Raw genomic sequence first — 12,494 nt, forward strand, 5'->3', positions numbered from 1 at the left:
ATTTGCAGAATTCTACTTTTGTGTTCCACATACGAGAGTATGTATATGCGTTTGGAACAACATGAGTAAATAATGACAGAATATTCCTTTTTGGGTGTACTATCCCTTTAAGAAAACATTTTCAAGCAATTTAATAATACTGAAGGAAGAAACTTTTCTTAGACATACCGGTATAGTTCGAAAGGTCTTGTTCATTCATGTTTGACAAAGCTCAACTCAGTGGGATTCTGGTTCTCAGCATGAATCTATCTTGTGAGAAAGGGGCAAAAAAACCTCAAATCTTTCTCTTAAACCTCAGTGCTCTTAGCTTGAAAGTGTTCCATTGGCCTCGAATTTAATTTTGAGGCAGTAAAAGTTTCTTTGAAGTGTTATATCACATTATGGTGGCTTCCTGTTGAGAGTTGTGGAGGGCCAGGGATTGATTTCATGTGAGACCTGATCATCTCTGAGATTAGTCATTCTCTCTCTTTCTTTCCCTCCATTTAACACATATTCTACCAAAAAGCATTTAACAAGCTCCACAGAAACATGCCTGTACACATTTTAGTTGTTACTTGCATTACTTGTTTTCCTGATATTTCAGTCTCATTACCAGGCAGTTTCATAAAGAGAGTGTTGCTGTAGCAACTGTTACCACCAATCAATTGGTGGTGAAGGATACAAAATAGTGGCTTCAAACTAGTTTTTTTTTTTTTGCATTCATATTATAAATATACTATTATAGAGATTTTTGATCCTCTAATTCCATCAGATGTAAACCAGTGTACAACAAATGTAGCCTACATGTACTGTAAAATGTGCAGTCATTATGATTTAAAGTAAAATAACAATTACAAAATAAAAAAGCACATTAAACATGATCCATACGGCTCTAAGCCAAAATATAGCAAACAGTCTGTTCCTCACACAATCATATGACTCCAGAAGACTTTAAATATATAGGGTCATTCTGTGTCAAATCAACCAAATTTTGAAATGTGGCTCAAATTCTTTTTTTAAATATATTTCTCCAAAGAAAGACAAACATAGCAAAAGACAGCAAAAGCATTACATGTCATGGATTGATATTTATTGAGTAATCCATTATTTTGAGGTGGTTAAAATGACCAATTTTTGTTTGGCCACAAATTACAGGAGAGAGAAAATGACTTTATAAATATGGCATCATCATTATTTTATTTTTACACAGAGATTGGTTGGTCTATTAGTAAAATGTGTTGACTTTAGCTATTTTTGTTGCATTATATACCAACTGTGACAGTTAAAAAAATGGGGAAAAAGCAGTTTTCAAGTTTGCATACCTGTAACTCAAGACGCAATAAAGATATCTTAATATCATTTTAGATTATGGTTCTTAACTCTTCAATTAGGATAGTCTGTCATGATAATCTATAAATCGCTCGTATAGGAACTGTTGTGAGATGCACACAGAGTGACTTTCTATTGCATGTGAAAAGATGGATGCTAAAGTTTGAGCTGACTCACAAATGTACTCGACTACAACAACCTTTCCTCTTCTCAACATGGACTGTGTGTTCCCGGGGGCGGGGCTTATGTACATTTTAGGGTTGCTGATGTCACTAACCCCGGAGGAATGTCGTGTAGTCCCTACCAGCCGTTTGTTGTAGTCCTTTTCTTTAAAAGCAAATATTCCTTTGCTTTGAACTTTGAGCGTTGTAACTTTGCAGATGTTGTTTATGCTCAAACAGCAACATTTAACATTAACTAAAGTTAGAAATGTGAAATCATACTTTACCTCCCCTTTAAATTGTACAGTTTTTCAGTGGCCAGAAACCAAATGTGGGTCACTTTTTATACACCTGATTCTTTTTTCTTTTAAAGAGGAATGTCTGAAGAACAAATAATGTTGAAACTATAGAAATGTATCTTGTTTCCCTTTAATATTCAAAAAGTATTAAACATATATCAATATGATTTTACATTCTGGTTCTTAGCAAACTTTTCTTTTGTAATGCCAATTTTTAAGGCCCTATATGGTTCAGTCCCATATGGGGATCTCAATGCTGCTCCATGTCCATATGAGTATATGGTCCAAATGGTCAATTTTCAATGGTCCAAACTAAATTTGGGTAAATTTGCATAAGGCTGATATACGTATTTAAATGGGAATGTCTAAAGAATAAATAATGTTGAAACTAGAAATGTAGCTTGTTAACATGACTATTTAATATTTTAATAAATTATGGCATCTTTATAAAGTCATTTTTGCCCCCTCTGTAATTCGGCATAAATATCAGGTGAATTTTTTTATTTTTTCACCCACCCCCCTGTACAAAATATTGGATCACTCAGTAGATATTCATCCATGACATTTATTATTTTGTCTTTCTTCATTTATGTACTGTATGTCTTTCACAAAAGAAATAGTCAAAATCAAAATCTGTAGTTTTTGTCATTTTTTGGAGCCTGTCAGTAAAAGTCAGTTGTAGAAAAGTCGGTTCATTGAAAAAAAGCAGCTTTGTCATTCTACAAAACTGAAAGAATCATACCGGTTTTGAACTACATGAGGTTAAGTAAATGATGACAGCATGTTCATTTTAACCATAAAAGTTTAGCCCTGGGAGAGTGACAGTCCTCTAAAACCCGCTGACATCAAAATTGACATCAAAGTGTCGATTTGGCGGTGCAGAATAAAAGTTGCCAAAGTGACAATTCCTAATGAGGGAGTTTTGCTCAATTCAAAGCATGTTGAATTTAAAAGGCAAAATGTGTTTGTGTCTCGCTTTGAAACTGCTATTTAGAACTCCTCAGTTCCGGTGGATAATGAGGTATAAATGTGTTGTCTGATGTTTGGTTCAGGATGCTTATCATGATCATTATTATTAGGCCAATTCTTAGCACCTGATTTTTTTATCGACTTTTGTGCATTGCTAAATTAGGCTTTTAATGATACAGTATAGTACTTGAACTCTCTTGTGTGTGTGTGTGTGTGGCATAGTAGTTTTTATAAACATTTGATGACGTCCATCCCCCTATGAGACCGGAAGCATCCAGCACTATTTCTTTCAGAGCGCATTAGTATCTAACACCACGGAATCAATCCCAGCCCTGCGGGAGGGAGTTTTGGTTAAGGAGGTGGTTAAATAAAGATTTACTGATGAATGATGAATATGCCAGAGAGAAGTCAATACACCCTCTCCCTCCAGGACTACTGAGCATGATAATGTTGCATTGAATATGACCTTGAAGTAATTGGCGAGATGTTTTTTTCTTCTTCTGAAACTGTTGAAAAAAAAAAAAAATCTTTTATTTTGTACCTTTCATGCTTTTCTCAGTTCCTGCTGAGGTGAAGATAAAAGAGGCTTGCGGCTTCATGGGAATTCTTTGTTTTTCTTTTCTTTCTGTCTCACCTTTTATTACACTAAATTTCCAAGAAATCTCTGATATCTTGTAACGGTTTTCTCAAACAGAGATCTCTGAAGAATAGTCATGGAAGGCATGAAAAATATCTTTCTTATTTGGTGATGGGATACCCTGTAGCGTTTGTGTGGCCAGATTGCGCAAGGACACGCAATGTGGCACAATGTGGACACTTTGTGTGGTATTGTTTTATTTTTTTATCTTTCAGGGTAAGATATTTTAAACCGTTCAATGCAGGCCATTATGTACAGTATACACCAATGATCCTCTTAATACGTTTTTGGCCTTTTGATAAAAAGGCCTTTATTAAATTTGTTTGCTGCTATGTGGAAACTGTTTGGCTGTGTATGAAACTAATTAACTCAGCTGTGTGTGTGTGTGTGTGTGTGTGTGTGTGTGTGTGTGTGTGTGTGTGTGTGTGTGTGTGTGTGTGTGTGTGTGTGTGTGTGTGTGTGTGTGTGTGTGTGTGTGTGTGGCATCTGAGCAGATTTGCCTTAGTCATAGAAGGAAAAACAGGACACGGTTCTCTGATTTTATCCAAAGCTGAAAAACTAGCCATAAATTAGTGTGATATTTACATTACATGTAGGATGATGCAGGCCTTTCGAGATTTATCGGTCAAGTGAGTTATTGCTGTGACTCTAGGGAAGGCTGAAGCAGAACATGATTGAAGCACCACTTACATTTATAAAGACATTAAAGCATCTCAATATCGTCATAATCTTATCAAAATCTTTGTGTCTGTCCCTAATTGAATTAGACCATAAAAGGACCACAGGCTGTATTAAATGGATGGGGCAGGCATAGCTTAGCCTGTTGTGATTTTCAGTGCAGCCACTTACTATGATCATACACTTGTGTTCCTCCACAGTTAAGATTTCTCAAAGTTCATATTTCATTGTGGTGTAATTCCTAATTGCATTAGAAATCATTATACTCTTTGTAAGCGGTTTTGGAAGAAATGCCCTGTTAAAAAGGCACAATGTTCAGAGCCATGGCCCAACAGATGCAGACTCAGTCAAGCAAGTTTATGTGGAAGTTTGACTTCCTGATCATGACATTAACCAACAAAAAACATATAAAGCAAACTAAGATGTAGAACCTACTGTATATTTTATGGTAATACATTTAATAAATATAGCTTACTCGAGATCAGTGCATCAGTACAATGACATATTTCAGGCTGCTATAACAATAACTACTGACAGACATAATATAGACAGATTTATAGATATATATTATGCTGTATGTAATCAAATGTTTTATATTATATTGTTAAATATTTTGTTTAATATTATTTTATGCCGGTAAATGATGTTATGTTATGTTATGTTATGTTATGTTATGTTATGTTATAGGGCCTATGTTGTTATTAAATGTTTTGTTTTGTGTTAACATAATTTTTTTGTTTTCTAATTTCAACAAATGTTATTTTTATGCTTTTTGTGTTATGTTCTCAAATGTTAAGTAAGTTGTGTTTGTTGTTTTATATGTTTTTGGGTATGTTGTTTAATGTGTTATTTAATTATGTAGATTTATGTTGTTACATTTTGTTATTAACATTAATGTTAATACCAAGAATTAGGGCTCATGTGTTGTCTTTAGAACTGCTTGAGTTCTTGGAAGGTCATTCAAGTTCTGAAATGTTTGCAGTCGGATAATGGACCACATTTACAATCATCCATTTAGCGAATGCTTTTGTCCAAAGCTATTACAAATGAGACTAGCTATTCATTAAGAAGAAAAGCCTCTAGTTATTTAAAGTTGTATGAAGGAGGAGGAAATCTGCTTTGCATTCGGAGCTCCTGAATTTACCATAAAGGTTCAGGATGTTTAAATATGTTTGCCTGGGGAGACGTTTGACTTCATGCTCATGTTCACGAAACATTTTTCAGTTCATCCAGCCATCTTTATGAGGGGATTATCTTACTGGAATAGGGAGGCATCATTTAGGAGGAATGTTTACAACTTAGGCTGCACCTGGTATACTGTAAAATAGCTGTTATGGGATTATATAGAGCAATTATAGAACATAATGAGGTTCATGAAATGGCCTGCCCATATCATTATGAATAAATCATGTGCAACAGTTGAACAGGCAATATATGTTCAGATATTTGGACTGAAAGATGTCTATTATTATTTTGTCTTCGTCTTTAGTCAAAAGTAATTACATAACAGAATGAATAAATAAATTGTGGATTGAATAAGATTACATAAATTGTCTATGCATTGAAAGTACATTGCATGTTTAATGTGGGACTGTCAAAATGGCAAAAAAAAAAAAAGTAAACAATTATCAAAGTAAGTGATCCATGTATCTTCTAAATTCTTCTGAAACATTGATTGGGGAACAGATTGAATTTAAGTCATTTTAAATTCTGAAATTATTCTTTTTTACCAATTTTTTTTTATTTCTGAGTCAGAAATACATTTTGTGTTCCAACAAAGACATAAAAAAAAACGTAGTTCACCCAAAAATGAAAATTCTGTCATCATTTACTCGCCCCCAAGTTGTTCCAAACCTGTATTCATTTCTTTCTTCTGTTGAACACAAAATAAGATATTTTGAAGAATATGATCCAACAGTTGATCGGCGCCATTGTCTTCCATAGTATGGAGAAAAAATATGGAAGTCAATGGGGCCCATCAATTGTTTGATTTGTCAAAATATCTTCCGACAGTCTTCAAAACATCTTCTTTTGTGTTCAGCAGAAGAAAAAAACGTGAGGGTGAGTGAATGATGACAGAATTTAAATTTTGGGGGGAACTTTTAAGTGGTTCATATTCAGTGTTGTGAACCCAGTACATGTATTTAAAAATGCACACACAAAGTGATACAGGAACCTGACTTTACATTCAAATAGTCAAAGGGCTTTTTTTGTTTTGTTTATTTTGTACAATTATAGCACATAAAAACAAAAGCCTTCAGGACAGAAAGACAAGAAACAGGAGGTAAATGTTAAAACCGTAATCATATACAGTTTTTCTCCCTGAATAGGAAATTACCTAAAAATTCTTCCCTACTAAAAAGGCATTTGTCAATGTACGGCCATAATAATATACATTAAAGGAATAATATGCAGTTCTTTGTTTATTTGCCAGGCATCATAATGTGTTGATTGAGGGTGGCAGGACTGAAATGTGACTGGTCACACATAGTTTAAGTGTCACACGTTAACAGTGAACATGACTGTTCTCACATGGGCCGCAGGGGCTTCTTAGAAAAAAACAAGAAAAAACAGAACCACACGGAGAATTTCACACTGGATATCTTTGTGAATTGATGTAATAAAACGCTCAGAAGCATACAGTCAGGGTTATTTTATCTTGTACAATGCTCTAAGTGAAGATGAAACGGACAGCTAAACATGCATGACAGCAAGACTGCGTATGAGGTCAAAGGATGCGGTCTGGAGATCTGGATATTTAAATGTGTAATTATGTTTTCTAAAATATTTTAAACTTCAGCCAATATCAACACATACATAAAAGTGAAATTTAAAGCAGAATGCCATATCTATTTGATCAATTAGGCCCGTGTCTTAGATCAGCATATTTGCTTATTTCACTCACTAAAGGACTTCTTCAACCTGATACGTACACACAAAAACACTGATTTTATTTCATATTACAAAGAAATTTTATTTCACATCTGCATAAATGACAAGTCTGACGGTTCTCTCATTTGGTCTATCATTCCCCAACAACGCAAACAAAAGGCACCATAACAAAATACATAGAATTGCCTTTAAATTTAAAACGTTTCATTTCTTATGGAACACAGAAGTTTTTGCAGAATTGTACGGAATGCTATATAAGTTTTAAAGGACAAAAAGCACCATCATAGTTTCATAAAAGTATGACTTTCTAAAGTTTCTTAAGTTATGCTATAGCAAAACAAATCGTGTGTATGGATCAAGTCAAGCATAAAACAATAAGAAATACTGCATGACTTCAAGTCTTGAAATTCATCACAAAATATGTACTTTTATGACCCTTTTATGATATTCTTTCTCTTTTTTTAAGCTTTAAAGTCTCTATTCTTTGTAATTGCCTGGAAAATATGACAATTCTTCAACCTTTTTCCTTGCGTTTCACAGCACAAAATGCCATAACATGACTTGTGAACCATTCAAAACAACTGAAAAATGAACATTATACAACAAATAATAGATAAATTAACAGTAAAAAAAAATTTTTTACAGACACTTTTCCAGAGTGTGACAAACCACAAACATAATTTGAGTGCTAATTCACTCCTCCGTGCCTCCTGAAAGTTCACTGTGGCGTTTCATTTAACAGTTTTCCCCTTTGAGAAACAGTCCACCGTGCAATTGACACCCGTGCAGCAAGTGTTGCATTGCAGGCCTCCTTGCAGTTCTCCTCAGATGGCACGTCGGGCGCTAGATGACAGTGCAACGGTGGCTGGTGTCCGGGCTGACGCTGGACCCTCCGTCGGTCTTGACGGTGGTCTTGGATGAGCTGATCTGGGACCGTAGCTCTTTGCGGTGGCACAGGCGATCGCGATAGTTCTGGGCGAATATCAGCAGCATGAGGGGGTTGATGCAGCTGTGAGAGTAACTTAAGCAGATGCTGATGTTGTACGCGTACACGAAGGCGCTGGTGGGCTGCTGGATGCTGAGGTTGATCACCTGGATGACGTGGTAGGGAGACCAGCAGACCAGGAACAGGCCGATCACCATCAGAACTGTCTTAGTGGCCCGTTTGGCCCACACCGACTGCTTGCGCTTGACCCGCCGGATGGAGCGGAACACGTGGTACAAAGTGAGAGTGTAAAATGTACTTATTATAATCAGGGGGACTATGAAACCCAGCATGGACTGGTAGAGAGTGTACCAGTACATATCTTGAGGGCCATCCAGGTTAATAATACACATGTCCATGTTCATTTTGGAGAGGACTTTAGCGTATATCATGACTGGGATGCTCAGAAGGAAGCTGCCCACCCACACCATGATGTTGATGATGATGGTCCACTGAATGGTTCGCTTTTCAGATGTAGGATGTACAATTGCAATGTACCTGAAAAAAAAAAAAAAGAGGTAATGCCATCCCAACGCATGAGACTTTTTCTTACTAATTTTAGTTATGCCACATCCTAAAATTGCTTTGGTGAAAAAAATAAAAAAATAAAAAGACTTTTATTGTAATTTTATTTTGGATATGGTAGCTCATATAATTTGGCCTTGAATTTGATGTTTATAAGAAATGTTTGAAATCATTCAGAAATTTCAGATTTTTTTTTTTTTTGTGGATGATGATATCTTGACAAATCTTAGCATTATTATGGGTTTCCCCCCCCCCCCCCCCCCCCCCCCCCAAGGAATAGCTGGAGACTTCGGCAAGAGTAATTTATTCTCCATTTTATCTCACTTTCTAGGAGAAACAATGGAGATTTTTAAGAGATCTCAATTCTTAAGTATGTGGTTCCATCAGTAAATTCCCAAAAAAAATGCTCAAGTGCTATTATATTATATCATTATACAACAGAGAGACGTTGAAACAATATCATATAAAGTACAAATTTTAAAACAACTACCTGCATCCATCCATTTCCCTGGTGGATTCCAGTGCATATAGCCTACATTTTAATAACACGTTATTAAATAATATTAAACATATTATTTAAATAATAAACAAATAAATATTTTATTTATTTGAAACAGACATATTTTGTAACAGTATGTCTTTACTATCACTTTTGATCAATTTAATACATTCTTGCTTGAATATTTTTTTTTATATCTTTTTAAAAAATCTTACTGATCCCAAAATGTTGAATGGTAGTGTACATTTATGTAAATATGCAGTACGTTGCTCTCCCAGATTCTGGTTTCTTTCTCATAGCTTCTTGCCACAGCTGTCTTTGCTCACTGCATTTTTATTTTTTTGTTTAGTTTCTTACCGTAAAACAGCTTTCTAGCAATATGTAGCTGACTTGTCTTGACTCTCGGAAAGCAAACAGGTCACATGCTACAGTAAAACGGCACAGCAAGAGACAGATTTCTAAGAAATGCATTTGCTCTGTTTTCTTCTAGACTAAAAGCAGATAAAAGCTTAAGAGCATAAAATCAAGAGATGTGCTTTTTACTCGTGTACAGTCCAAACACATCAGCTTCATTTTTCATCAAGTATAACAGCTCTCTTACTCTAGTCAGACAGCAATATTTGTTTTTCCCTTTAAAGAAAGAGAAAGTGTCTGGCCCCATGTATAATGAATTGTTCACAGGGACTTTAATGTTGCTCTTTTAACAGAATTTGGGATTGTTGCTTTGCAAAACATGATGAAAATGTGCAGCTAAGATACTTTATCTAAGTACCTCCAAGCATGTGACCCAGTAAAACCCTTTGGGAATACAGCAACGGCACCATATGAAAAAGTGTTATAGTGGAGCTTCATCATCTAATCATGCAGAGGCTTTCTGGGGGGCTCATATGTCTTTGACACTCACAACTAAGCAAAAACTCTCCTCTGGACTCTATTTTATGAGGACATTTTGTATGTAGTGAGATATTGTGTGCTAAAGTGCTTTTGTGTGCCATAAATATATAAGTATTTCAAAGTCACACACTGTTAGTTACTGAAGTACAGTCTTCCAGACTTAAGATACAAAAATGATGGATGCAGTGTGCTTCAGTATTCAAGGTCATGTAGATCGCACCCTTGAGAGTTGCATTGATTTCTTTCTTTTCCCTTTGCATACATTCAGTTGATTAAGTGATGAACAGCCGGCCTGTAATTTCATATAATTTGGAGAAAATGCTCTGTGCTCTTTAATTAGAGTTTGAATAAAGAATTATATCCTTTTTGACCCCTAAGCTGATTCATATGAACACATTTAATAGTATCCTCACTGAAAAAAACCTGTCAAGAACACGTCCAAGTCAGAGGTCACAGAAAGAAATTGTTAAATTACATTTAGCAAAAATTAAGCTTATTAGTTAGCATAATGCAAAACATTTTCAGTATGTTTGTTATTGTAAATATGCATACATATGGGGGTTTATGTTATGCTTATAATAAATGCAAAAAATAAAAAATAAAATGTAATATTAAAAACGACTCGATTACAATAATGAGCATCTATGGGAAATATTTGAGTCAGGGATGACGTCAAAACCCGGAAGACTAATGCGCCAGTGATTCCCTCGAATTTTTTTTATTATGGGAGTTTTTAAATTTATGATTAAAATAAGGTCTGTGCCTCTGTGGTAAAAGTTGATGATACTTGGACGTTTTGTTCTATAACGTTACTAGTCAGGCTACTTACACGTTTAATATTCGAGTGTGAAGGCTGTGTAAAATGTATAGGCTATTGTAGAACAACACGTCGTCAACTTATGTTTACTTATAAATTAAAAATACCCATGACAAAAACACGTGGGAGAATCTCGACGGAACCACTGGCGAATAGTCTCGCAAATCACATTGTTATCTCTTCAGAAACTCTAGAGACATGTGACATTAAAAAAAAATCAGAGTAGAAATTGGAGAAGTGATGGTGTTTAGGATAAACTGATGAGAGAGTTTTCATTTGTGATTTCCCCCCACTGTAGCCTATGGTTCAAGGCCTATGAGATATGTAAATAAAGTGTGACCACTAGCAGCAGGGTAGCCTGCCCTACTGCATATCATTCTCCCAAATAGGCTACATGCAACTCTCACCTGTCAATGCAGAGCACAGTCACTATCCCCACTGTGGTAAACTGGTTACTGACGTCCACCACCACCACAGCTTTACACATGAAGTGCCCAAAGACCCACTGTCTGTCCCTGACCAGCTGGTGGATGTTAAACGGCATCACCAACAAGAACAGCAGGTCTGCGATGGCCAGATTCAGCACGTAAATATCAGAGACCATCTTCTTCTTGCATGATGCCACAGCATAGATGACCAAACTGTTGGCCAGAACTCCAACTGAACACAGGATGCCGTAGATAGTGGGGAATATGTGCATGAAAGACGCGATGTCTATGATGCTGTACGACGGGACGGTTCGGTTCACACACGAAAAGTTGGACGAATTTGCAAATTCGGAATCGCAAAAAATATCCGAGGTGTTCATCTTCAAAACTTTTTGCTTAAAAGGGACTAAATAAACAATAAAAGTTGTCGTCTCAGTCTGGTCTGTGCACGAATACCCAAGCTTTTACGCAGCGCTCTACTTCATATTCAAAACGTTTAAAGTTGTAAAAGTTCTCCCTCGGGTGTCAGTTATCGTCCCGTTTTCATCTGCTTTGTTTTTCATTCAGTTTGCCGATGCCTCGGTCTCTTGAGATAGTGTTTTAGTTCATATGTCCAACAGCAGGAGCTTCAGTGCGTATTCTGCGCGTCTGTCTCCTCCAGAAGCTGTTTGAAGAGATGCGCGTGCATGTCTCCACCCTTTCAGAGCCCTCTCTCCAAGCTCACCCATCACACTCAATATCTAAGATCTTTTTTTTCTTCTTCTTTTTTTATGATTCATTAATGCACAGTCCTTCACAGCAAGACGCTCCAAACGCCAGTGGTCACAATCAATGTCTTTATATGCTATCATGAACTTGGGAACCTGTTGCATGCACGTCCTATTAGTCCTGTTATCGTTTAATCTTTTATATTTAAGCAATATTGGTAGATGCTTTTATTCAATAGTGACTTTAATGTAGCCTATACATTATACATTTCATGACTATTCGCTTCAAGCACCGTTTAAGATACTAATGTATGTTATAATATTAGATAAACTGGGCATTTTCACTGTTTTGTGTTTCAAAGTTAAGATTAATTGTTACAATGATTTTGCTGTCCAGCCCTTTTATTGATTATGTTCTTGTAACAGGTAAAGTCTAGCATATTCATTTGTGCACACTTGAAAACTGAAGCCTTATCTCCTTACACACATCCTTAATCAAGAATCAGCAGCACTTCATTCCTGTGGCCAACAGGCACTCCATCATCTTGTCTAGATTTGAGGAAACACTTTTCAGGAGAGAACAGAGCATGTCTTTTGAAGATTAGAAACTTCTGTACTGAATACTGATTTTAAAAAAAGTAACTTAAGGAGCTCATCCTACCAGATCCTAAACAGCATGGTCCCTTCCAGAGCAG

General features: G+C 35.9%; 1 protein-coding gene across 1 annotated transcript; it reads right to left on the minus strand.

Moving 5' to 3' along the window:
• Positions 1–6,278: 6,278 nt before the first annotated feature.
• On the minus strand, positions 6,279–11,814 carry mchr2b (melanin concentrating hormone receptor 2b). Its single transcript, XM_079630624.1, has 2 exons — positions 11,072–11,814; positions 6,279–8,427 (listed from the first exon to the last, which is right to left on the minus strand). Exons 1-2 carry the CDS (start codon positions 11,470–11,472, stop codon positions 7,788–7,790), a joined length of 1,041 nt encoding a protein of 346 aa, XP_079486750.1. The 5' UTR covers positions 11,473–11,814; the 3' UTR covers positions 6,279–7,787.
• Between the last annotated feature and the right edge of the window lie 680 nt (positions 11,815–12,494).

Source organism: Phoxinus phoxinus (genome assembly GCF_949152265.1).
Source record: "Phoxinus phoxinus genome assembly, chromosome: 12".
NCBI lineage: Eukaryota > Metazoa > Chordata > Actinopteri > Cypriniformes > Leuciscidae > Phoxinus > Phoxinus phoxinus.